General features: G+C 28.2%; 1 protein-coding gene across 8 annotated transcripts; it reads left to right on the top strand.

Moving 5' to 3' along the window:
* The first annotated feature begins 45 nt into the window (after positions 1-45).
* On the top strand, positions 46-23,654 carry LOC111681186 (ribonucleoprotein RB97D). Of its 8 annotated transcripts, XR_006940708.1 has the most exons (8): positions 46-242; positions 325-554; positions 626-873; positions 1,082-1,792; positions 2,368-2,558; positions 12,539-12,565; positions 21,413-21,630; positions 21,696-21,939. XR_006940708.1 is itself a non-coding variant. In XM_046949710.1 (6 exons), the coding sequence occupies exons 1-5, from the start codon at positions 177-179 to the stop codon at positions 2,517-2,519; spliced, it is 1,407 nt and encodes a 468-aa protein (XP_046805666.1). In that variant the 5' UTR covers positions 46-176; the 3' UTR covers positions 2,520-2,558; positions 22,343-22,499. The 8 variants fall into 8 exon arrangements, 5 of the variants coding, with proteins under 5 accessions (XP_046805666.1, XP_046805665.1, XP_023298694.2 ...); XR_006940707.1 differs by lacking the exons at positions 21,413-21,630; positions 21,696-21,939 and adding an exon at positions 22,343-22,499; XR_006940706.1 differs by having other exon boundaries at positions 21,413-21,939.
* Positions 23,655-25,554: the final 1,900 nt, after the last annotated feature.

The raw sequence follows: 25,554 nt of genomic DNA, 5'->3' as shown, positions 1-25,554 counted from the left end.
ATTGTCAAAACGAAGTAAATGATGGCATCTTTGTTTTAGCCGCCATTATATATTTTTTTCTTTCAGAAAATCAATACAGAATTATCGCAAAAGAAAAATCGTCCCGTATCTCCAAAATCAGAGAATTTGTTTGTAATAATATTGATTATTTGAACATTTAATTAATTACTCACAAAATGTCGGAAAAGAATGACGGTAACAATAGCGATGACAGTGTTGAAATTATTCCCAATAAAGATGATGTAAGTAAAAATTAATTGGAAAAAGGACGAAAGGCGTGGCTATTAATAGCATTTTTATCTCTTGTATTCTTTCATCTACCAGGATATTTGTGAATTAGAACATTTACGAAAACTATTCATTGGTGGTTTAGCTCCCTATACCGACGAAGATAGTCTACGTAATTTCTATAGCCAATGGGGCAAAGTGGTCGATGTGGTTGTAATGAAAGATCAAAACACCAAAAGATCAAGAGGATTTGGTTTTATAACATACACCAAAGCTTACATGGTGGATAAGGCTCAAGATAATCGTCCACATATTATTGATGGCAAGTAAGTATAAGAGGTCAAAATACGGGGTATACAATAAAATTTGTGTAATGCAAAATATGTCTACTTTTTAGAGCTGTTGAAGCTAAACGTGCTTTACCTCGTCCAGAACGTGAGGCTCAAGAGAATAAAAGTGCCTCGGTTAAAAAATTATTTGTGGGCGGCTTAAAAGATAATCATGATGAAGCCTGTCTGGAGGAGTACTTTTCAGAGTTTGGAAAAGTTGTATCGGTTAAAATTCTTACGGATAAAACTACGGGCAAACGTCGTGGCTTTGCATTTATCGAATACGATGATTATGATGCCGTTGATAAAGCTATATGTAAGTTTTTAATTTTTATATGATGTAATAGTAAAATATTTTTCTGCTTGGTTTAAATATTCGTACCCAATTTATTGGAAAAGATCAAAATAACTCCGATATTATTTATTTAAAATAAATATTTATAACAAATTATAGTGATTATAGTAGTTTATACCCTTAATGTAACATGGTGTATACCTAAAATAATATATATAATTTTTTTTAGTGAAAAAAACTCATTCCATTAAATATGTGGTGGTGGATGTAAAGAAATCGATTTATAGCAAAGAGTTACAAATGAAAAAGAATCAACAGCATAGTGGCGGCGGTAGTAATTCTATGGGACAACCGGGCAATAAAATGCCACCTAAAGACAATCTTAGAAATAATATGCCTCCACAACAGCCGCCACATCCACCTCCATACCACGAAGGACCACCACCAAACTACAATCAATGGGGCCCACCAGCACCAGCTATGCCCCCACCAAATTATGGTGGATATCCACAACCTCCACAGCATCAACCACCTCCCAATTGGAATTATCCACCAGCACCTAATACGTGGAATGCACCACCACAACCCCCTGGTGTGCCCCAGCCACCACCGCCGGCCTGGAATAACAATCAGTGGGGTTGTCCACCACCAACAGGACCCCCAGGTCCACCTGTACCTATGCCACCACCAAATCAAATGCCTCCTCCAGGTACTCAACCACCACCAAACTGGCAACAACCACCTGTAGTACCACCTGTGGTTGGACCACCCCCACCACATCATCCCCAACAACCGCCAGTTCACCCTCAAGTACCGCCACCTACTTTTGGTACCGGTTATCAGCAGAGTTATAATGGCGGTCCCACTAAACATCAGAGTGCTATGAATTCAAACCGCATGAATCCTTACAGTGCCCCGCCAAATCCAAATAATTCATATAGTAAGTAAAATTTTGCAAAATTAATCAATTTCAATTTTTACTCAAAGTATATTGTGGCAGCTCCAATAGAGACAGTTATATGGTTATTGGTAAAGTTTCTAGGAGGTTGAGGGTTGTGATAGAAACCAATTGGTTTTAAAAACGACCAAAAGAATACATTGTTTTCATGATGTTTTCGACTTTTTGCTAAATAACGAATCGTATTATAGATCGAATACAAAACTGATATGTACTAGATTTTATTAAATCTGATATGTTATTTGATACTTTCAAATCCAATTCTATTTATGACAACCCCCACTGTATTGTTGTTTGTGTCTGACTTTAAACAATTTGTTGGGTATATGTTGATATGAATGAACCTTTTACTATAATTGTTCGAGTCGAAACAACAACATTATTCTTTTATATTTGAAATGTTAAAGTGTTGGTTTTGATGGTTACTTTTTAAATACACATTTTTATATTCAGGTTTGGAACAAAAAATCGTTTTTATGTCTTATTAAATCTTTATTGTAATAAATTAAAAATACATATTAATATATAAATAATTTATATAAATTTTCTATATTTAGATAATGTGCCACCTGCACCTGGCTATGGTGGCTATAATGCTGGACCACCAAATGTCAAACCGCCTGTCAATAACAATAGCGGCCCTGGACCAGTACCCAATCCAATGACTAATGGTGGAGGTCCATCATCTAGTGGAAAATATCGACGCTAAAATTTCATGGATAGTTATCAATAATTTCAAAAGTAAAAGGTATGATACATGCTTTTCTTTTTCATGTTTTATTCTTTTGATTTCAAAAACTTAGTTTTAGTATTTAACAAATTAGTTGAGTTCTAGTACTCCTCATATACATAATTTATAAGAATTTTTAACTTCAAAAGAAGTTGTAGTTTATTAGAAACTATTTATAGATTTTGACAAAGAATTTGTATCATTATTATTTTCTAAAACAGGAACCTGAAAAAGAATAAATAATAGTTTTCCTCAATATATATATACTTCATTATTCAATACATTTCCTATTAAAAATTAATTAGAAAAGTCTAGCTACAAATATATATCAAGGCGAATGCATGTTATGTTTATTTTATATAGATATTAAAAAAAGATAAATTTGATTAAAGTTCTAGGTCTCATTACGTTCGTATGTAATATACTTTTATAATTTCTATAAAATATTTTTAATAATATAACAAAACTAAGTTCGTATAGTCTCCAATAAGAACGCAATTTATTTATGTATTCAATACATTTTAATAATTTGTTTTAAAACAATTAAGTTTTATGATACAATTTAAAATTATTTTAAATTTTACTTGAAGTAATAGTTTGACGATCATAAGATATCCTCTTAATAAGGTTATTAATATTTCGTCTTAAAATATATATATTTCTTAACAACTTTTCCATAAATCTTCATATTTAAAATGTAAATAATTTATACATATTTTATTACATTCTCTTTTTAATTTAGGTATGTGTGCTACATGCTCAAAAATATTAGAATTTATATATTAAGTTTAAATAAAAAGCAAAACAAAATATATAATAAATATATATTAAATACAACTTATTATATAAAAAATAAATAGACAACAAATAAAAATTAAGTACAACACCCATCAAGAAAGAAAAGGTATTGCATTACAGTTTATTTAAACAGTGTCTAAAAATTAGAGTAAAAATAAATTATTTATAAAATTACAAATAAAACAAAGAAATAAGCAGCTTTAGTTTATTTATAAAATTATAATTATAAATTTAATTAAAAATCTAACTTTAACAATAGAATATAATAATATCTCTGTAGAAACTTTTGATTGATCTTTTATACTGTTCTGCAAATATTAAGACTACTGCACACAAGAGCTCAAAGGACTGCTCAAAAACATAATTTAAAATTGCATTGTCCTAGGTGAGGACCACGTAATCCATCCACACATTACATCAGAGTAATCTCAAAACTACTCCCTGGTTTTAATTATAGGATTACATGATCCGCAACATCGTCCCTTGTAATGCTGGCTATGTCCATGTTGGTTTCAAAAAAAAAAAAAACATGATTCATGCCTGCATTACATTGGACTACTAAACGGATTATGAATTCCAATAATGTTTACAGGAGACTAGTTTGTGGATAACTTAAATTGATCATGTTTTTTAATAATTTTTGAAAATTGTTTTTAAAGGGAGTCATATTTTCTATATATTCTTGTAATGAAATATCGAAAATATTAAAATCAAAAAAGGTCAACAATATCAAAATCATTCTATTCACCCCAATTCAGCATTTTGGTTACGTTTCCGTATTCAGTTATTCCAAAAAAAAAAAAAACGTAATCGTTAGAAACAGATAAAGCAATTCCATTTTATTTAAATGCTTTACGATTGTGTGTATTCTGCATTACAATCGTAACTACGTTGCTGTTTTAGTGATAGAGTTTCAAATCAAAATTCTGAATACCAAAGTTGCCGAACGAAGACAATTTCCATTCGAATGTAAATAACATGTAGAATATGGATTAATAACGAAAGGGCTGTAAGCGTGTGTATGAGAAGCTAAAAATAAAATTGTCTACTTATTTTCTAAAGTTTGGTAGGGATCACCTACAAGCATTTTTTTACAATAAAAAACAATTCAAATATTTTCATTGTAAGAAATTTTCTTACAATCATTTTAATTATTACATGTAATTGTTAGTGAATTGGAAAATTACAATTACTTAACATCCTCTAAGTCTTTATAGATACTAAAAGACTACATTAAAAATACTATTCCTTTTTAAATTATCTCTTGCGAGATTTAAATAAGTTAAATTAAAGGTGAAAACAAAATCTTTTACTCGCAATTAAAAGGAGATACATATATGAAATATGAAAGAAAAAAACTTTCCATCGTAACCAAAAAAAGCATGTTATATAAAAATTTCAATAATTTCCAATCAAATAAAAAAGTAATCTTTGAAAGATATTGGCCCCTATTCTGCATTTCAATTTGAATCGAAACTTTCTCCGTTTGGCAACTTTGGTATTCTGCATTTCGATTCGACTCTCCGCCACATAAACAACAACTTACAAAAACGTAATTACGATCGAAATGCAGAATACACACAATCGTAAAGCATTGAAACGAAATGGAATTGCTTCTTCTTTTTCTTACGATTAAAACATAGGAAATGTATAAATATCCTTGAGTAGAACTCAATTTTATTAAAAAAAAGCCGAAAATCTTAAGTTTTTATTGGGATATTATTATAATAAGAGAATTAAGTTTTTTTTGTTAAATAAGTCTTTTTAATTCACTATTGACAATTAGTTGCAAAAATACACATATAACAATGAAAAATATTTTTAAAACATTTAAGTTTATGCGAAACAAAAAATACAGAATAAAAACTAAAAGACAACAGCAAAATTTGTTGTACTTTAATAGTATTTTACGATTTTATAATTAAACTAAATATTAAATTATTTTTTACAAAGTCACTATAATAAACACATGACATTTTAAAATTAAATTTTCTTTTTCAATATTATTTGTTGAATACTTAATTTTGTAATACAAATTTGTATACAAATATTTTGAATTATCTTGCCTATTTTGTATACATCTTTTTTTTACCATGACAAAGCTTGAAATGGATCAAACATTTATTTTTCATTAAAAAACATAAAATTTCTTTAATTTTGTTGCATTTCTTACTTATTGTTACAAAAATCAACAAAATATTTTATAAACTGTACTAACTGCTCAAAATAATTAAAACAAACCTTATTAATATTTTAAACTTATTATAGGTAAATAAATACCTAACAAAATACATATGTATACTGAATTCATAAAATACATACATATTTCTTTATTACTTTATAAATATTTTGAATTTTATTTCTCCAAGACTTTGTAAAATTTAATTAAACAAATAAAATAGATTTTAAAACAATAACTAAAAATATATAAAATTCATTTTAAAATAATTATGCTTATGAATTATTATAAACTATGTAAGTTTTTTTTACAATTGCCTTTTACTATTTTAAACAACAACAATAATAATATGTTTATTAAGAAATTTAAAAATTTCTATGCTGCTCTCAACTAAAATAATATTTAATATTATAAGATTAATAATAGACAAACAAATAAAATAAATTAACAACTAAAGTTTATTATACGTTCTCTATACTTTAATAAAGTCCTCTTAATTACTTTATTTTTTTTTATATTTTATGTATTTTTGTAAAATGTCTAAGGTAAAGATATAATGGCAATTTTTGTTGTAATTAACAGTAATATTAATAAATTTAAAATTAATTAAAATAATATGTATTTTGTGTATATAATAAATAAAATCATCAGAAAACCACAGTTAAGTATAATTATTGTTATTTCTTATATGTATAATTATTATTTACTTTTTTTCTTTATTTATGTATGTTCAGCAAGAAAGAAGATTTTTACAATTATTTTTATTAAATATTTAATACTTGTAATGTTATAAGTATTATTATTTATTTTTTCAAAATTCTTATTAAAATAACTAACAAATCTTAGTATTGTTTGATATTTTAGTTTGTGTTAGGTCTGTATTATTATCATAATATATAATATATAGTTATACTCGTTACAATTTTTAAGTAACACTTAAGAAATTGCATACTATTGCAGAATAACAACCTTAAATTTTAAAGCGAATTCAGTCCATTATTAAGACTTTTCGTTCATGTTACACCCAAGTTAATACTACCTTAAAACAAAAATATAGTTACTGATATCTTTTAGCAAATAGCTTTTTCATTTATAATACTAGTATTTAATCATTTTTACTCTGAACATGTCTAACACATGCTTCATTTTCATTTAAAAATCCTTTGCCTCCTTTTAACTATAATATGTATACCTAAATACGTTACCTTTAGATATTTAAACATATTGTACAAAATCGTTTTTGGTCAATTTTGTTAATTAATTTTTGCGAATACTGTACTCTTGTAATTAAAATTTATGTTGACACTTTTGACAACAGAAGATTCGTACAAGAGAATATTCTGAAACTTTCCTTCCCCCAGCTTCGAACTGTCGACGCAGCTTTACTTAGGTTCAAAAGTATCATGAAAATTAAAATAGATATAGAAGAGAAAAAAATCCTTTTCGCTCTCATCACAACTTCTACAAAAGTCATTTTATAGAAGAACAATGTTTACCAAATTTACAGTATTCAGTAATAGCAAAGACCAGATAATCTGGCTGCAAAGACCAAGAAAATAGGAAATTTTACGTCCATATGAGGTCACAACGCTCTAGGTCTACATATAATCTCTTTTCGCTTTTCACCTGTTTAAATAAGATCTTATTCTTAAATTATTCAATGAAAATGTCACCTTCAACTTCTTTCGTTGATTTGGATCCATTTGTATACAAACAAAAACAATTACTTTTTACGGAAGGAGGCATTTTGCGATGGCGGCAGAAAAACAATGATTTTTTGCGTGACCACTGAAACAGTTGCAGTTAAACTAAATCTGTCAGCAGTTCTCATTGCCTCTGCCTGTTTCTCATTGCCATTGCCTGTTTGGCTAGTATATATACTTAACAAGAATTCCATTTGCTAATTAAACTTATTCTGTCAGCAGTGCTTATTGACATCTTTTTGGCTAGAAGATCTACTAAACGTTTTATTGGGAATTCTTCTTTGAACAATGAGAAGTATATCTCATAACATCACAAGATGTTGTACACCTTTTATACACCGCCATGTTCCAATGTTCTTTCTATATATACATTCATACTCCAAGATAGCTTCCCAGCTACGATCACGACCAAATATTTAGAGCTATCAGAAAGCTGTTGTACCCCGCCATTAAGCCTAAGAGGAGTAACCCCATTATTAGGTTTAAATAGGTCCATTGCCTCACCAGGTCACGTACAATCAATCTGCCTCAGCGATTTCAAAATGTTAACTAATTATAAGGAAATTTAAAAAAAAATTCCCAAAATTTTTTTTCATCTTATAACTATGAATGCAAATCGGAATTTAAAGCATATAAAATCAATCGCAATAGTAAAAAGTATAAAAATATAGTCGGACATGGCCGATCAAATAATACTCTACACCAGTTATTAATATACATATTAATAACTATTAATATACATATATTATATATACATAAGTATTTAATCAATTTATTGATGAAAAACTGATTTTCTAAAAAAAGCTTTATATGGAAGTCAGGGTAAAATATGGGCCGATCTTCACAAAATTTCTAGGAGAGTATTATATTAGAAATTGTTATGTTGAAATTTATCGCAAAATCCAATGGTTATAAGTAAATTATAGACGATTAAGGCATTGTATTTAGTACAAAATGCGGCTGTTCCGGTTGTATAGGGTTAGGTATAACAATGTACCGATTTCATTTATTTTCATAAGCTTCGTCCTTGCACCAAAAAAATGGTTTAAATGTTTCTGACTTGATCGATATACTTACACGAACGCATATAACTCTACCTTCTATTGTGATGAGGAGTATAATAAATTTCAGATATTTTATCCAAAAATAAAAATTAAATTTGGGCAATGAGAATATCTCAAGAAAATCAGCTTTTAGTAAGGAGTGAGATCGAAAAATTCTTAACATACATATATGTTTATAAAAAAGAAACCACTAAACTTACAGCTTTATTTTTTTTATTTGATTCAAATTATTATTACAATTTACAAAAAAAAAATATTTTTATAGTTTTAATCACTAGTGATGAAATTTTGAACCCTTTTCGGAAACCCTTCCATTAACGTTTTTATAGTGCTTTCTGTCACTTTGCTCGAACATGTAGTCCATCTCCGTTTAAAATCTACCACACTTTTGGACACCTTTTTTGTACTCTTCAAATCTCTTTTAACAAGAGCCCAATATCTCTCCACTGGCCTTAGCTCCGGGCAGTTTGGAGGATTTGCCTCTCTTGGTACAAATACCACATTATTGTTCTTGTACCACTCAAGGGCTTGTTTACCATAGTGACAGGATGCCAAGTCAGGCCAAAAATAAGTGGACACATTATGAAGTCTTATGAATGGAAGCAGCCTTTTTGTAAACATTCCTTGATGTAAATTTCGGTATTTATAGAGCCCGTTGTAACAAATGATTGGCTTCTTTTGCCGCAACTGCATATTGCTTGCCATACCAAGAACTTTCTGGGAAATTTTGTCTGCTTTTGGGTCCTAAACTTTTCTTCAACATTCCCTCGAGCATCAGCAACATAAAACTTTTGACCTGGAAGTTGCGAAAAACCTGCCAGAACATACGTTTCGTCATCCATTATGCAGCAAGAATATTTTTTTAGAAAACTTGACTTCAATTTCCGTTCTCTGTTTTTGGCCTCTAAATTTTTAGCAGCGTTCCTGTCAGGAACTTTTTGAGCCTTGTATGTTTTTAAACTTGCATTAGCTTTAACTTTTCGTACCAAATAGTCCGAGCACTGAGCTAACCGAGCTGCTTTCCTATCGGATGCGTTGGGAGCTCGTTTGAAAATGCGTTCTATTTTTTGGCTTTAGAAACATCATGTGGACCATTCCTTCTACCTGAACCAGGTTTTCTATCAACTGACAAGTTCTCCCGGTACTGTTTAATAACATTGGAAACAGTTTGACGGCAGACCTTTGTATGCTTGGCCAACTTTTTGTAAGACCAAGTTGGGTTTAGTTGAAAATATTTAATAATTTCAGTACGCACTTTTTTCTGGTCACTCATTTTAATCAGATTAACAAAAATATTAATATAATTGATATTACACATAATAACTGACATGTTTTTCAAAGGTAACTTGACCAAAAAAAAAAAAATCAAATAATACTTTGGTTGAAAAATTTAATGAAAAACGTGTGTTAAGAATTTTTCGATCTCACTCCTTAAAATAAAATTAATATGTCGATTTCCCTAGTACGTACAGCTGTGTTCAAAAAAATAGGAGTGAGACAGAAAAATAATTGTGCAGCTTAATTTAAAAAGAAAAGATTTAAAGAAATCAAATATTTTTTTTCACGATATTTATTTGATAAGTGTTTAAAATACAAAACAAATGTCATTTTATAAATAGGTTCATTAGTTTTTTTGGTATTAACTTTTATCGAAATCCATATCCGATTACGACTGTTCAAAAAAATAGGAGTACCGTATATTATCTTACCTAAGTTAGATTAATTTCCTTTATTCGTAGTAAATATTTAAAATATGATATAAAACTGTTATATTTAGATGATTTTGAGGTCAGTTCATAATTTTTTCTTTTAAAATCCTGAAAGATAATGTCAGAATTGACGAACATGAAATCTGTTCAAATATCTTGAAAATTATAAAAATATCGCGAACAAAAATGAAAATTCTCATGGTAATTTCATTAAAAGACTTTTTGAATACTTTAGGAAGTCAGATATTTAAAAATCTCTCATAAAAAATAAACATTTCATTCAAAAATTATAACAGCTTCCCATAAGCGCTTATCATTTTTTTAATTAATCCCATTAGGGCGCCTCAAACTAGTGAAACTAAGCCAAATTGTAGTTATTAAACATCGTGATCAATATTCAGTTCGTTCAGATAAATTTATAAACAAATCTTTTTAAAAAAATTTGATTTCAGACCATTAAGCATATTAAGTTTGTCAAATAACACATTTAGAGGTGGTTTCATAAATGGATGAATTTTTATTGCATGAATACGACAACAAATTAAATTTTTAAATCTAAATGAATTCAGAAAATACATTGGAAGCCCATTAAACGAAAAATATTAAGCTCTAACCAACTTTCAAGGAAGTTGTATAATAGGAATGATTCATGATGGGTCTTGACAAAAATGGTATGGTCTAATAAATTGTAAAATGGTATCGTACCCCAAATGTTGTAGGTACACATATTAGTACAAGATATGCTCTCATATTCTCAATAAACAAATTTGATAAAATGGCGGTGTTGTCGTATAAAAATATTTTTGATTCTAAATTGGTGGAAGCTCGTTCCATAGGAAGTAGGCCATTACATGGTTGTCTACTTACTGATTCTAAATCAAAACGTTAAAAGACCTCGCGTATAACATCTTTTAAGGCTTTCTTATAAAAAATAGACATTTCATTCAAAAATTATAACAGCTTCCCATAAGCGCTTATCATTTTTTTAATTAATCCCATTAGGGCGCCCCAAACTAGTGAAACTAAGCCAAATTGTAGTTATTAAACATCGTGATCAATATTCAGTTCGTTCAGATTAATTTATAAACAAATCTTTTTAAAAAAATTTGATTTCAGACCATTAAGCATATTAAGTTTGCCAAATAACATATTTAGAGGTGGTTTCATAAATGGATGAATTTTTATTGCATGAATACGACAAGAAATTAAATTTTTAAATCTAAATGAATTCAGAAAATACATTGGAAGCCCATTAAACGAAAAATATTAAGCTCTAACCAACTTTCAAGGAAGTTGTATAATAGGAATGATTCATGATGGGTCTTGACAAAAATGGTATGGTCTAATAAATTGTAAAATGGTATCGTACCCCAAATGTTGTAGGTACACATATTAGTACAAGATATGCTCTCATATTCCCAATAAACAAATTTGATAAAATGGCGGTGTTGTCGTATAAAAATATTTTTGATTCTAAATTGGTGGAAGCTCCTTCCATAGGAAGTAGGCCATTACATGGTTGTCTACTTACTGATTCTAAATCAAAACGTTAAAAGACCTCGCGTATAACATCTTTTAAGGCTTTCTGAATAAATTACTGTATATTTGTTGAAAATCGGCCACGACATGTGTCATCAAACCCCTCAAAACCGTTGTCGGAAGGACATCAAGTTCCGGAGGTTAATATACCCAAATTCTAAATTAAATCTTTACAAAAATGACTGATGTTGTACTGCCACATATTAATTAATAAGATTTTAGATGAAAGTGCTTTCGTTTTTGTTTTTATTTTAAAAATAGTTCAACTTAAATCGAATACTCCTATTATTTTGAACAATAGGTTTTGTATATAAATTTAAAAAAATATATATTTTTTATATAAATTTCTTCAACATTCAAAATAACGGTTATAAAAATTAGAGAACAAGTTAAATAAATAAATTATAAAAATATTTAATTAAAAATGTAAATCTTTCCCTAAAAAATTAATATTCAAAATTTTTCAAATTTTCACTCCTATTATTTTGAACACAACTGTATATTAAAAATATTAAATTTTTTTATTAACTATCTATGTACATTTTCCCAAGATATATACAACTATCAGGCTGTCACAGAAAATCACTTTCTGTGAAATTGAAATTTCTATGTAATTCATACTTTTTGGTTTTGATAATCTACACAGAAGCAATTTTAAATAAAATCTATAAAATTTTATGTTTTTCGGAACTAACTACATGCATATGTACTAATTTGGAATTTGGAGAAGCTAAAAAAATCGATCGGAATAATATTATGGAATTGAAACCATTCCGATCGAAATGTGTAACATACCTCTATTTTTGTTATGATCATTATTTAAAAAATCAATTATTATGCCACAAGTTAAATGTAATTAAAAAGCTTTAAAATTTATTTATTTTTTAATTTTAATGTAATTAATTAAATTTAAATTTATTCTATTCATCAATTTTTTTTAAATATTTTTTATTAAAATTTCAGTTTGAAATCCAAATTTTTTCAATAATTTTCGTTACAATTTCAGTTTGGATATTCTAATTTAAAATAAAAGGTAAGAAACTAAGCTATGTTAAAAAAATAAATATAAATTATTCCAGACATATACCCCCGTATTCATAAAGATATTAATCGTTTATTTTAAGTTTATTACGCACATTTTCCATACAAAATTCCTACAATAAACCATCAATAACTTTATTAAGCATTTATATATATGGGGGATAAACTACAAGCAGATTACAAATAATTAATAAACTTTTGATATTTTTTTAAGAATAATTCCAAAAATTTTTAAAGCCTTTCATTAATTACTTGGTGTAGGGCACACACAAAATATTTTATGTTTATGTCTTAGGCCAATAATGCGTCGCTTTTCTTTTTTTTCTGTTTTAATTTAAATAATATTTGCATCCATTTGTAAAACAAAATCTGCAATTATGAATGATTTCATCAAAAGAATTTTGTTTATTTACTTGTTTGTATATCATCTAGAGCGCACAACAAAATTAGTTCTCTTCCAGTTTTATTTTTTCTCTTTTTTTTGTGGAAATCTACTGGAATATATAAATATATTTTTTGTTTGTGTATTATTTCAACTTGCTTTTACTCACGACTAGTGACCATTTCCAAATTAGTTTCATACAGTTTGTCTGATCGTTTAGTTCAATCGATAGATCGTTTGTTCTTTGTTTTAAGTATTTGACGGTTTATGTGTATGTTTTTTGGATACATTTCCTTTTTAACATCTTTTAGTCCAACATCTGTTCATTAGTTTTAACACAAAAAAAGGAATTTATTTTTAGAAAAAATGTAAGTAAATTAATTTTGATCTTGTGATTGATGGTTGATTTAAACAAAAAAAAATAATAATAATTTAAATCTTGTTAAAAAGAGTGCATTTATTTTAATAAAAAAAAATAACATAAAATGATGATGGTGAACCAAATTTAGAAATTTTCTAGCTAAAAATCCAATCAAAATAAATGTCCTACTAATAAAAGAAATTATTAATACAAAGTTCATTGAATTTAACAATATTAATTAAAAGTATTTGAAATTTTTTTTTTTTTCAAATCTCAAATTTCATTTCATTTTTACAAAAGTTAATTGAACTCTTTTTTTATTATTATTAACAGTTAACAAAATGTTTGTTGTTGCAAAAATATTGTGAATTTTTTTTTATACAATGTTAGTATTGCTGTTATTATTGCAAAAATATTGAGTTTATTTTTTACTTAAATAAGTTCAAATTTCCTACAATTGAGAGAAATTATTAATATCAAGTTCATTGAATTTAACAATTTTAATTGAAAGTATTTAAAATTTTTATTTTCAAATCTCAAATTTCAATTTTATAAAAGTTAATTAAAATTTATTATTATTAATTGCTAACAAAATTTGTATATATCAATTTTAATTAAACTTTTTTTCTTTTAACGAGAGTCTCAATAAAATTCTAAAAACATACATTACTAGCAAGCCCGGAGTGCTTCGCTAACCTAAGCAGAATTCAAATAAATCAATTTTATTGCAAAAAATATATTCAAGGATATAAAATGTTAACACTTAATGAAAATTTAAAAGTGAAGCCCTTTTTCTAAGTTAAAGGTTTTGCTTCATTTAATCTCTATAGTTTTAGACTTGTATCATCTGGTTCGTCTATAATTTTTGAGTGTCGGACGGTGTAATTTAGTACCCTGTTATAAAAGGCCCATAATATTTATATTAATTTCTGTTCAGTTGTTTCAGTTCTTTTCATTTAATATATTATTACTTAAACATAATGTTGCATTTTATACTATGTAACACGTTTAAATACTGTGCATGTTTCTTTTTAACTTTGCAAGGCCAACTATCACATCAATTTTAATTTAACCGACATTATACAATTTTTTATTACATATAATGTTTTTTACTCTTTTCTATTTATTTGCGCGCGCCTTCATGTCTTCCTTGATTGGGTAATTTAGATGCAATCTAATTGAAAATTATTAATCACAATCAATGTACAGTAGAAACGTAAAGGAAAAATAAATATAAGAATAAAATAAAACTTTGGAATTTTAAATTTCGAATTTCTTAAATACATATGATTTTAAATGTGATTCTATTAGTTCACATAAACCAATAAGATTCATACATACATATGTATGTATGTGTCATAATATTAGCACAGTACATTCGCGCCTGATTGTAGATTCTAGAAATTCTATTAGGAGCATTAGTAATGTGCATGGTAATAACGTGAGAACGAATTGGTAATATTTGGTTCTAACCTTGATATAGATAACAGGCAATGGATGGCAAAACCGCTCATTTCTGATTCGAAAGAATTCGCAACATCATAAACCAGCCGTGGAATAGTAGATTGAATTGCTTTGTATCAAAGGCCCTATGGTCCAATCATTATATGGGCGCTAATAAAAAACTTATAGGACTCGATAGACGCAATCTAAGAATTTTTTGTCAGCAAGTGAGAGAGCAACATACCGGGCTATTGTAGGTTATGTACGGCTGAGGAGAGTCGATCGAGCATAAAATTTGCTACTGTCCTAGGATACAGAATTTTGTGCTGAAATGGCTAGATAATAGATTCCATGACGAAATGAGGGATATTGCAGTTTTGACTCTCGCAGTTATAAGGTTTTGTCAAGAGCATTAGTCTCGCAGTGGACCTTATGGTCTCGAGTGAATACTAACAGTTATAAAGTTTTGTTTTTTACTGTCACAAACTAAATTTATAATTATCTTTTAAAGTATTTGCAATCCTTGCACTTATCTCCAAAGACAATACCTGAATTATGTCGCGTGCTAAGTAACTTAAAACAAAATTATGTTTAACAAACAAATATTATATTTCTATGGATTTTTTAAAGAAAAAAGTGTATATGTATATTAGACCCACTGTTCTAAATTCATTACTCATATAGCAATTTTGTATATAAAAACCAAGTGACCATAATATTTATCAAGTTAGCAACAGAATACTTTGATACTTTAACAGACAATTTTGGAATTTAAAGCGCAAAAAAAAATATTCTAATAAAAAATTAAAGTTTTTTGGAGAAGTTAAAAAATTACTTAGACTGGACTAGGAGACACTCTGTATCAAACAGAAATTTTAAAGATTTAGATTAATATTAAATTGACCATTTCTTATAATCAGGGAAACCGAAAACATGCTCTAAAAAAGTGTTCTAAGCACTTTAAATATGCCGTAAAAAACTCAAAACATACACTTAAAATTTAAAAAATATGCTCTAAAAATAAAATTTTTCATTATTTTTTAACATTGAAAAGCTCAAAAAGACAGAAATTGTAATGAAATAATAAATGTTTAGTGTCATATTTCATCCTACAAGATTTTTTATAATTGATTCATCTCATAGTTTGAAGAACTAGTTTAATAGAATTCCGTTTTACGTTCAGATAACCAATAAATAACATAAAACCATTTGGACCCCAAAATACATATTTCAAACGGACAAAGTTTGACACATTTCTACCAATTGTATTCATAGCTTCTAAACTGACATTTTAATCAGTGTTGTCATAAATTCCAATAATTAGTTTTTTAAACAATAAAAATGGATTGGTCTCATGAAATCAAAAGTAATAGGTTTTATGCCTGATTTAAAATATAATGCTTTATTGAACAAAAAACTATAACATTGGTTTTCGTGAGAGTAATGTATTTTTTGCAGTTTTTAAGTTCTACAAACGATTTCAAAATTGTAAAATAGGCTGAAAAATTAAAAATAAAAAAATTAAATTTTATTTTTTTAATAAAGTTTTGAAAATGTACAAAAACGAAAAAAAGCGAAAACATCAAAATATGCACTAAAAGAGTAAAATATGCTCTAAAAACTCGAAAATATGCCTTAAATATGCTAAAAAGTCAAATCATGCAAAATTATGCTCTTATGGGTAAAATATGCAAAAATATGCTCTAACAAATCGATGCCAAAATTCTTAAATTGGTCTGAAACGTATAAATATCTTATCCATGAGTCCATACGACGCACCACAAAAAACATGCGACTATTGTTGTCGCACTAATATTCTTTCCTACTATTAGTTTATAATCCTGCCAAAAGGAAGCGTTAAGGATGAGTTATTGCAGAAGGATGGACACTTTTTTTATTAAGTACTGCAACTCAAGCGACTCTTGTTAAATCTTCCTCCCATAGTTATTATTGATCAAGATAGAAAGCTCATCAAATGGTGAAATCAATGGGACATTCTAAAGTATTGTGAAATCGCCGATGAAGGTACTAGGCAAATATTAGATCCAAGAAAACTAAATAATTAATTGGACTGGATAGATTAATCCCGAGAACAAAGTATGCTTTTCTGAAAGATTGAACTGCGCTATATCCGAATCTAGAATCAGACAGGTATATCTTAAAATCCAGAATGTGTAATAAGCAGGGCAAGGATTTTCATGCACTAGAAATTTAAAAATATGCGCTTATAATATGCAATAAAAATGTGAACAAAATAGTTCTTTATGAAGGTACATATTTTTGACAACAAAAACTTTATGTATGCTTCATGCACTATAATACCACTTTAACGGAACCACGACCTCGAGAATGACAAAGAAACAACTTTAAATAGTACATATCTAATTTCTGAAAGTGAAAAGCTTTGGTAATGTTTTTTAAGTGAATTATGGACGTGAGAGAGAAGTAAGAAAAATTGAATCAAGTTATCCTTTTGGACGTTACAATTAACAGCACAAATTCAAAATACCTTCCGCACTATTGTGGTTTTAAAAATTAAATAAAATTATGTAAAATTGTATTTAATAGAACCCAGTATTTTGTTTTTAAATCAAAGTTCGTTGATATTTATTTAAAAAATGTTAAAATATTAAAAAATATCAAAATTGTATGTAAAAATATGAAATACCGAGAAAACAAAATACAAAGAAAAATTAAAAAATATGCTATAAAAATGTAAGAAATATGCAAAATATATAAAGCAAAATTGCAATTTATGCATTTATAACAAAATATACAAAAATATGCAACTACAAATCGATGCCATGTTCTACCAAATTCAAAAAGAAAACTAGTTAAAAGGTTTTATGAGTTACTGACTACAAACATTCATTTGCATATAAATCCTTGCCCTGGTAATAAGCGATCATTGCGTTCACTACCCTAGGATACAGTATCACGTAAATTACTGAGAAAAATTTAAAAATATATATGTCCAACTCTTATATTTAAAACAATAAATTAGTTGGCCTGAATTTCACCTTTGTAGGGTGTACAAGAAATTGTTAAAAACATTATAAACCAGACAATTTTGTTGCTTTAATTATCTTTCTCATATGTCAACCATATGGTTGTGGCATACACACACTATTTGAACGCTTTTATTTAGATTTTATGATACACATTCATATTTTTTCCTACTGTTCACATTTTTTTTTATACATAAAATACCCAGTAAAAATTAATAAAACAAAACAATCATAAACTAAATGTTGCGGGTTTGTGTGTCATGTCCCTGAATATATAAATTACTACAAAAAGATAAGAAATATTGACCTCTCATGTTGAATATACTTAAAAGAAGTATTATATTTTTAAATAAACTAAATAATTCAAATTTTTGTTTTAAACTGTTAACATTTTTAAAATAATTTTATTTAATATATTTTATTTATTCAATTATTTTTGTAAAATTATAGGCGGCTTATCATCTAATCCTTATCAGTTTATTAATACTCAGAAACTTAGTATGTTTTTAATTTAATTTCCGTTGATGAAAACATTTTTCATATACATATTTTTTTTGTTAAAAAAAAACAAGGAAAAATTATAATTGAGATTTTTTATAGCACGATAAATATTTTATTATTGCAGCATCCATTGTTAATTAACTCATTTATCAAAATATCCTAATTCTGTTTTTAAATAAAAACTGAAATTCTTCAAAAACATTCTTACATTTTGTCTGTGCATATTACTTTAATTTTGCCATCGTTATTACGAATTCGTAATTTAGCTTTGAAACCACTTCAAAATTTTCATTTCACATACCGATAGTGAATCGTATGGGTATCAATAAATGAGTGCATGCATTATGAGGTTTTGATACCGAATATACTGTTCTTTTAAATAGATTTTGTTTTATATGTATGATGTATAAATTGATATATTCTCTGATTGTATTGCATTTATAAGTATTTTTAAAATTTCTAAGAATTGTAATCTCTACTTTTTTGTCAGTTTTTCTGCCTTTAGCTAAATTCTATTGTACAGCAATAAATTCGCATATGATTTATTTTTTTAAGAGAGAAAAACATTTAAATTTTCTCACACCAATTTCAAAGAATTTAAAATTGGAAAATTCTATTTCTCATTTTTCAAATTGTATTTTTATTTTTTTTTTTATTTAAATTTCTGAATTTCAATTGGAACTCTCTGAAATATATACATAAATATTTTTGTATGTATTTACATACATATGTAATTGATATTTTCTAAAATATATGGATTTAGAAACTTCTGAAAATCAATTGCAAATTTTTAAAATTTAAATGAACATTTTTGCAACACAAAAGGAAATGGTTTAATTTTTTTTTAAATCTTAATGGAATTCTTTTTTTTTTAATAAAAATGATGATGCCTGCTAGCATATAGTACATATGCATATACATTCATAAAAAAAACGTTTCAAATGTAAATATTAATTACAAAAACTGATGTTGAACAGATGTACGTACATACATATGATTTGAAAATTATGCAGTACGAAAAAATAATCTGTTTGAGTATTATGAATTTAAATATGTGAATTCTCCAGCATTTTATTAATTATGTACAATACGATGTTTAAAAATAAAAAACAAATATTGAATCACAAAACTTAAGAACTCTCTTAAAAAAGGTTTAATTCAAAACATGTTTCAGTTTCAACCTTTATATACATACACTGCAAAAAATCCATGCCTAATATATACGAAAAATGTCGTACATTGTACGAATCGTTGGTTGTTTTGCACCAGGAAATTCTTTCGTAATATATACGAAATTGTACGAAATATTTTAGTATAATGCAAAATATTCTTTAAAAAATTAATTTACATAAATTGAAAAAAGGGAATTTTGAATAAATATGGTTAAATTTACGAAATATTAATTTATTTAAACATTTTTGTTCATTTTAAAATAAATTTTCTAATTTTAGTTCAAAATTATTCTTCACACGAATTTTAAATTTTTTTTATGAAAATAATTCGAGAATAATATTATACTTTTTCTTAAATTTTAAAAAAATTTTGTAGTTTTATTTAATCATAATATAATTAATATCATTATGTTTAATTTCGCTAAAATTTAAGAAAAAAATATTACGAAAGGTTTTCGTACTTTCGTAAAAGTAAGGAGTGAGATCGAAAAATTCTTAACACACGTTTTTCATTACATTTTTCAACCAAAGTATTATTTGATTTTTTTTTGATCAAGTTACCTTTGAAAAACATGTCAGTTATTATGTGTAATGCCAATTATATAATTTTTTTGTTAATCTGATTAAAATGAATGACCAGAAATAAGTGCGTACTGAAATTATTAAATATTTTCAACTAAACCCAACTTGGTCTTACAAAAAGTTGGCCAAGCATACAAAGGTCTGCCGTCAAACTGTTTCCAATGTTATTAAACAGTACCGGGAGAACTTGTCAGTTGATAGAAAACCTGGTTCAGGTAGAAGGAATGGTCCACATGATGTTTCTAAAGCCAAAAAATAGAACGCACTTTCAAAAGAGCTCCCAACACATCCGGTAGGAAAGCAGCTCGGTTAGCTCAGTGCTCGGACTATTTGGTACGAAAAGTTAAAGCTAATGCAGGTTTAAAAACATACAAGGCTCAAAAAGTTCCTGACAGGAACGCTGCTAAAAATTTAGAGGCCAAAAACAGAGCACGGAAATTGAAGTCAAGTTTTATAAAAAAATATTCTTGCTGCATAATGGATGACGAAACGTATGTTCTGGCAGATTTTTTGCAACTTCCAGGTCAAAAGTTTTATGTTGCTAATGCTCGAGGGAATGTTGAAGAAAAGTTTAGGACCCAAAAGCAGACAAAATTTCCCAGAAAGTTCTTGGTATGGCAAGCAATATGCAGTTGCGGCAAAAGAAGCCAATCATTTGTTACAACGGGCTCTATAAATACCGAAATTTACATCAAGGAATGTTTACAAAAAAGGCTGCTTCCATTCATAAGACTTCATAATGTGTCCACTTATTTTTGGCCTGACTTGGCATCCTGTCACTATGGTAAACAAGCCCTTGAGTGGTACAAGAACAATAATGTGGTATTTGTACCAAGAGAGGCAAATCCTCCAAACTGCCCGGAGCTAAGGCCAGTGGAGAGATATTGGGCTCTTGTTAAAAGAGAATTGAAGAGTACAAAAAAGGTGTCCAAAAGTGTGGTAGATTTTAAATGGAGATGGACTACATTTCGAGCAAAGTGACAGAAAGCACTATAAAAACGTTAATGGAAGGGTTTCCGAAAAGGGTTCAAAATTTCATCAATAGTGATTAAAACTATAAAAATATTTTTTTTTTGTAAATAGTAATATTATTTTGAATCAAATAAAAAAAATAAAGCTGTAAGTTTAGTGGTTTCTTTTTTATAAACATATATGTATGTTAAGAATTTTTCGATCTCACTCCTTAGAAAAGGGTTTTATTAAATAATATTTCGTATTATACTTCGTGTATAATTTTTGTAAATATTACGAAAATAGAAGTTACGGAAATTTTTTACGTAAAGTTGAGCATGGATTATTTTCAGTGCAGGTGTGTGATGAAATTAATTTTAAAAATCGAATCGATTTGAAATCGTCAAAAACGATTTTTTGTTTTTTTTTATATTTCTAGATCGAAATTCATCACACCTTTTCAAAACAGTCGATTTCAAATCGCTCAAATTCCAGCATATACCGGATTACTAAAAAATGTTACGAAATGTTTTTCATAAGCATGGATTATTTTCATCAATGATCAGAAATCTAAAATGAATCTATTATATTATATAACTTACTGAAATAGCAATTCTAGATATGTCCCCATACATACCTTTTCTACTTCAGTTGTATGTAAGAAAAATTAAGTTTAAATTTGTTACATTTTTGAAACAAATAGTGCCTTGAAAACTTTATAGAAATATTTTAGAAACCAAACAATGTACCGAGGGATGGTTTCCAGAAGTTCCAGTTCCAAGATTGTTGTTCAAGAATTTGTTGTTGGCTGTAACAGGTTGACTGTAACTGGATGTTCTTCCCTGGTGAAAAAACGTCCGGTTGGTACAGCTGTTGCTGAATTGACAATCTTTAACGGATTAAAAATCGGGTCGTTCCGGAGCAGATATCCAATTGTGGTGGGAACGGTTCGAGAATCTAAAAGTGGTTTGTTTTCACTCGCTCTTGAAGTATAAATTCACTATAAGTAATAATTAAAAAGTAAAAAATGTAAAAAACGTTAAAAAATTAATCTTAATTAAAAATCTTCACAATTAAAAACGCCTCTTAAAGTTTTTCCCAAAATTATCAGTTTTAAAAATATGTAGTTCATTCATTTAAAGCCATCACAAGTTAGTATTTTTTTTATATGAATGTAGCTTATGTATGTACATGTATTTATGAAAAATCAGAGTGCCCTGAGAATGAGCGATAAAATAGAGAAGAGAGCCGACTCTTATCACCATCTACAAAGACATTATTATATTTAATTTTTAGCGTTTCTTTTAATATTTTAGACTAAATCAAAAAACCAATATAATTTAAACATTTAAAACGATTTGAATTTTAGAACCATGAAGTGGGCTCTGCTGATGCTCGTTGGCCTGTTGGCCTTTGCTCATATTAAAGCTGAAGAAGAAGACATCAGTGATTTAGATGATTTGGATCTGTTCGATTTGGATGAAAGTGATGAAGAACTCTTGAGACAATTGGAGGAAAAGAATCTTGTAAGTATAGATATTTCATATGTAATCCAAAGCTATTTATCAAATAATTAAATTTTAATTTGTAGAATAGAGATATTGAACGTGAAAATGAAATTGCTACTAAATTTGTGGCTGAAACTAATCAATTGACCAATCCCGTTATTGAAAGTAAGTTTTATTGAAAAAAATATATATAATTTGAATCCACTTAAATCTTTCGAAAAGTTTTGTAACTTGTTATAAAGTGAAAAAGGATATATTTTCTAATCTGTATATTAATGACTTTAGTTGATCCCTGCGAGAAAATGCACTGTGGTGCTGGTCGTGTTTGCCAACTCGAAGGCGTTGAGGCTAAATGTGTTTGTATTCCCGAATGTCCAGAGGAATCTGATGTTCGTCGTCGCGTTTGCACCAATAAAAATGAAACTTGGTCTTCTGATTGTTCCGTATATCAACAACGTTGTTTGTGCGACACCAAAGCTCCTGGTTGCCTTAATCCCGACAATAGCCATTTGCACATTGACTACTACGGTGAGTGTCATGCCCAAAAGGATTGTACCGAAGAGGAAATGAAAGATTTCCCCCGCCGTATGCGTGACTGGCTTTTCAACGTTATGCGTGATTTGGCCGAACGTGATGAACTTACCGAACATTACATGCAAATGGAATTGGAAGCTGAAACCAATATGACCCGTCGTTGGGCCAATGCTGCCGTTTGGAAATGGTGTGATTTGGATGGTGACACTGATCGTTCCGTCTCACGTCACGAACTTTTCCCTATTCGTGCTCCTTTGGTTAGTTTGGAACATTGTATTGCTCCCTTCTTGGAATCGTGTGACTCGAATAATGACCATCGTATCACATTGATTGAATGGGGCGCTTGTCTAGGCTTAGATGCTGTAAGTGTTGTTTTTTTTTTCTTTCTCCGTTTTTAAGTTTTATACAATAATCTTTAATTTGCCTTTTCTTTCTTATATTCTCTTTTTCTTATCACAGTCTGACCTTAATGAACGCTGTGATGATATACAAAAAACTGTGCCTCATTTGTTGGGTTAATTTCGTCATCGCAACGGAAGTTGTTCAATCACAATTTATGAAACACATCTCTTTGTTGTTTTTTTTGTACTACTACTATATATACAATTTCCGTATGTAATTTTTAATGCCAAAAATATTTTGTAATATTTTTTTTTAATAAAATAGAATTGTAATAACTGCTGTTGGTCTTAATTTTTTTAACAGGAAAGTAACGTAACAAAATTATTTGTGAACCATCATAGAACAAAATAAAAAATTTTTTTAAATTAGAAAAATTTCGGATATTTTATTTAAAACTATCGAGCTCATATTTCAGTATATATCAGGAATATTTCAAATAAAATGCATTTAGTTGTGTAACAGTTATTATATATTAACCTCCATATTCATAAATGCCTAATAAAGTTATTGATGGTTTATTTTAGGAATTTTTTTATTTATTTTTGAATGGAAAATGTGCGTAATAAAACTAAAATAAGCGATTAATATCTTTATGAATACGGGGATAAGTAATTTAGTGCATCCTGATAACACTTTTATCAGTCACTTTTTCACAGTATACTTTGGGGCATTAAACACACAATAGTCCATATTTTCAATATTGTCGGTAAAAAAGTCATAACTCGTTTTTGCAAAGCCATATCGTAAAATGTCAAAAAAAATGGGAAAAAACCATTGAACATCTCCTTTGCTACTGTGCTATTCTATTTACTTCTATTCGATTTACTTTGAAAGCGATTATTTGACGATTTGCAGATCTATCCAGAATAAAACATCAATTGGTTTCAAAACCACCAAACTGTATCAATGCACTTATTTCCTCTACTTCTATCTAAACTACTTTTCGAACTACACTCTAAACTTTTTCCGCACTTCTTTTATGGCCTAATCCTAAAACTGGCCCCTATTCTATATTTCAATTCGAATCGAAATTTTCTCCGTTTGGCAACTTCGGTATTCTGCATTTCGATCCGACTCTCCGCCACATAAACAACAACTTACAAAAACGTAGGTACGATCGTAACGCAGAATACATACATTCGTAAAGCATTGAAACGAAATGGAATTGCTTCTTCTTTTTTTCACGATTCAGTTTTTTGTTGGAATACCATTGTTCAATCGTTGCGTAACTGAATGCGTAAATGTAACCGAAATGCAGAATAGGGGTGAAAACTATCCACCGTTTTCTCTCTATCTGATTTCATTATCTTTACAGGTCCCAAGAATGCATATCATATGGACTTTAATGACCCCTATTCTGCATTTCAATTTGAATCGAAATTTTCTCCTTTTGGCAACTTTGGTATTCTGCATTTCGACTCGACTCTCCGCCACCTAACAACTTACAGAAACGGAATTACGATCGAAATGCAGAATACACACAATCGTAAAGCATTGAAATGAAATGAAATTGCTTCTTATTTTTCTTACGATTCAGTTTTTTATTGGAATAGCTTTTTTCGATCATTGCGTAATCGAAATGCAGAATAGGGGTGAATAACCCCTAGAAATTTATATATTTTAAAAGAATCGTAATCATTTAAGGAGTTTCACAAAACCATTTTTAAATTATAAAATTGTGCTCGGCAAAAAAAAAAACAAAACAATTTGTGCAATATGTAATATATGTCCCAAGGTTTTGTTAGAAAAATGTGTAACTATAATTATACTGACACCGATCTACACCAGTAATTTCGAAAATCTCAATAATCCTGTCTGTTCGGTAAACCGAATCCGAGTACATTTCTGGTTTAAAAACGAATTCTAATAATTATTATAGTTTTAAAACCGAGTTTATATTTCTTAATTGTACGTTCAAATAAAAATTCTATTTGGAGAACATCAAACTCGGTTTTAGAAGCTTCTCGGTTTTGTACCCATTTTGATTTACAGAGCAGACATGAGTAAATGAGATATTTCAAATCAAATTACTAATTGTAGAACAATGAATAGCCCTATAGTCTTACAAATAATTATTAAAATTAAACTAAAAGACACTATTGACTCACCACGACCATAAAAAAATTAACGATCCATT

This window comes from Lucilia cuprina, chromosome 4 (assembly GCF_022045245.1).
Source record: "Lucilia cuprina isolate Lc7/37 chromosome 4, ASM2204524v1, whole genome shotgun sequence".
Lineage (NCBI taxonomy): Eukaryota > Metazoa > Arthropoda > Insecta > Diptera > Calliphoridae > Lucilia > Lucilia cuprina.
This window is presented reverse-complemented; position numbering and strand designations above follow the sequence as displayed.